Source organism: Sinocyclocheilus grahami, unplaced genomic scaffold, assembly GCF_001515645.1.
Source record: "Sinocyclocheilus grahami isolate Dianchi unplaced genomic scaffold, SAMN03320097.WGS_v1.1 scaffold305.1, whole genome shotgun sequence".
Lineage (NCBI taxonomy): Eukaryota > Metazoa > Chordata > Actinopteri > Cypriniformes > Cyprinidae > Sinocyclocheilus > Sinocyclocheilus grahami.
Window position 1 is genome coordinate 1,023,993 of NW_015505484.1, and position 1,724 is coordinate 1,025,716.

Consider the following 1,724-nt stretch of genomic DNA (forward strand, 5'->3'; position numbering starts at 1 on the left):
TCTTGTTTTCTGTCTTGTCCAGGAGCAGGAGGTGTTGTACCAGAGTTCAACGCAAGTGTCAAACTCCACGTTTAATCAGCCAGACCGCCATGTAAAGCTGTGGGTGAAACTGGTTACTCCACTCATCAAGAACTTCTTCTAAAGTTCAACAGGCCTGAGGTGATGGATATCTCACTGTCTGTGACAGGTTGGTTGCTGGCGTACCTTTGAAGCATGTTTTAAACCTATCAGGCGTATTAGTGTTAGTGGTAGTTTCAGACATGAGCAATTCCTCCTGGAAAATACATTGGAATATAGAAGCCGGTTGTTAGCCAGGCCAAACTGGTTATTATTGTGTCCAAGCTGGTAATTAGCTGAACCAGGCTGGTTATTAGCTGGTCGACCTCGTTTCAAAAACCATCTTGACCACCTTAAAGTCAACATGAACCTTATTTACCATCTTAATACTTGTTCTTGGTCTTATTGTTATTGATTCACCGATGACTGTTATTCCAAAGAAAACATTTTCATCCTAATCTTTCATCAAATGTAATAACTTGCACTTCCTATGCCTTTTCCAGTGACGTCACTTAAGCTGAGAGGGACAATGTTGGACAATGTTAACCAACAGCCCAACAAGCTATTTAGGTTCTGTTTTGGTGGTAACACTATAATAAGATTGCATTTGTCGACAGGAAATTAAATGTGAACTTATTTATCTCCTAAATTCATGTTATAGATCTTATTGTGAACAATTCATCTGTGCATGTTTTTTACAAAAAAAAAGAAGACCCTGTAATGTTTCTTTAAAATAACATAACTGGGCCTATGGGTGAAAATGACAGACTTCTATATCTTGTCATATGATAATTAACACTAAGTATTGTTCATTGTTTGCTCATGTTAACTAATGATTGATATCAATGTTAATGTAGTTAACTTGGGTTAACAAATAAAACTTTTTTGTAAAAGTTTAGTTTTAGCAAACAGTCAACTTTTCACAATCCAATCAATACCCAGTGGATAAAATCATGTCTCACCTATTTCTTTTTAGTTGATTGTCCTGTTTCATGCTAATGTCACATTACTGAAATGAAATGGCTTACAAATGGCAATTCATGCTGCTGTGACTAGCGGCTAGTAACCCGCTTCCATCTTAAGCCGGATTTTCCAGCAGGGATGGTTCGGTGGTATCGGGTATTATGTGCGTTTCATTATGCATTATGAAGCATAAATATGGCAAAAAGCACATTGAATAGCACTAACTGACAAAATAATGCATTGCATTAACAGCGCTTGCATTTTAATGCCTTGTATTTCCAGGGCTTGCATTTTCGGTCCTGAAATTTAACATAGTTGTCTATTTAAGCTGTGAATATTTCAATTCAAAATATTTCACACACATTTTCATAAAAAATTCAATAATTCATATTCACCTTCCAGAATTCACTTCCAAAATATTCAATCTGTTTAAAAATACGATGTATAATATTCGACAGGCACATTTCGGTCCATTTTTCACTTTCCAAATTTGCTTCCACAAATTCGGTGGTTCAAATTCGACAGAAAATTCGGCATTGCACATCCGGGAGCTGCAGGAATAGCAGTAGAGCACCGATGCACGATCTCCAGCTGCTGTCAGTCGCTCACCAGCAGGTTTGCGAAAGCGGCTGTTGATGAAGACCAAAGCAACAGGCGGATTAAGTCATTCATTCACAAAAACTGATTTGCAGAAATGGAGCAAG

At 37.5% G+C, this 1,724-nt stretch overlaps 1 protein-coding gene across 1 annotated transcript in view; it reads left to right on the forward strand.

Annotated features, from left to right (window-relative positions):
* The window catches only part of LOC107601408 (CDP-diacylglycerol--glycerol-3-phosphate 3-phosphatidyltransferase, mitochondrial-like), a 16,455-nt gene extending 16,313 nt beyond the window's left edge, over positions 1 to 142 (forward strand). Inside the window, exon 9 of the mRNA XM_016293572.1 lies at positions 23 to 142. Within this exon, the coding sequence (XP_016149058.1) occupies positions 23 to 142 (120 nt within the window). The remainder of the gene's footprint in view (positions 1 to 22) is intronic.
* Positions 143 to 1,724: the final 1,582 nt, after the last annotated feature.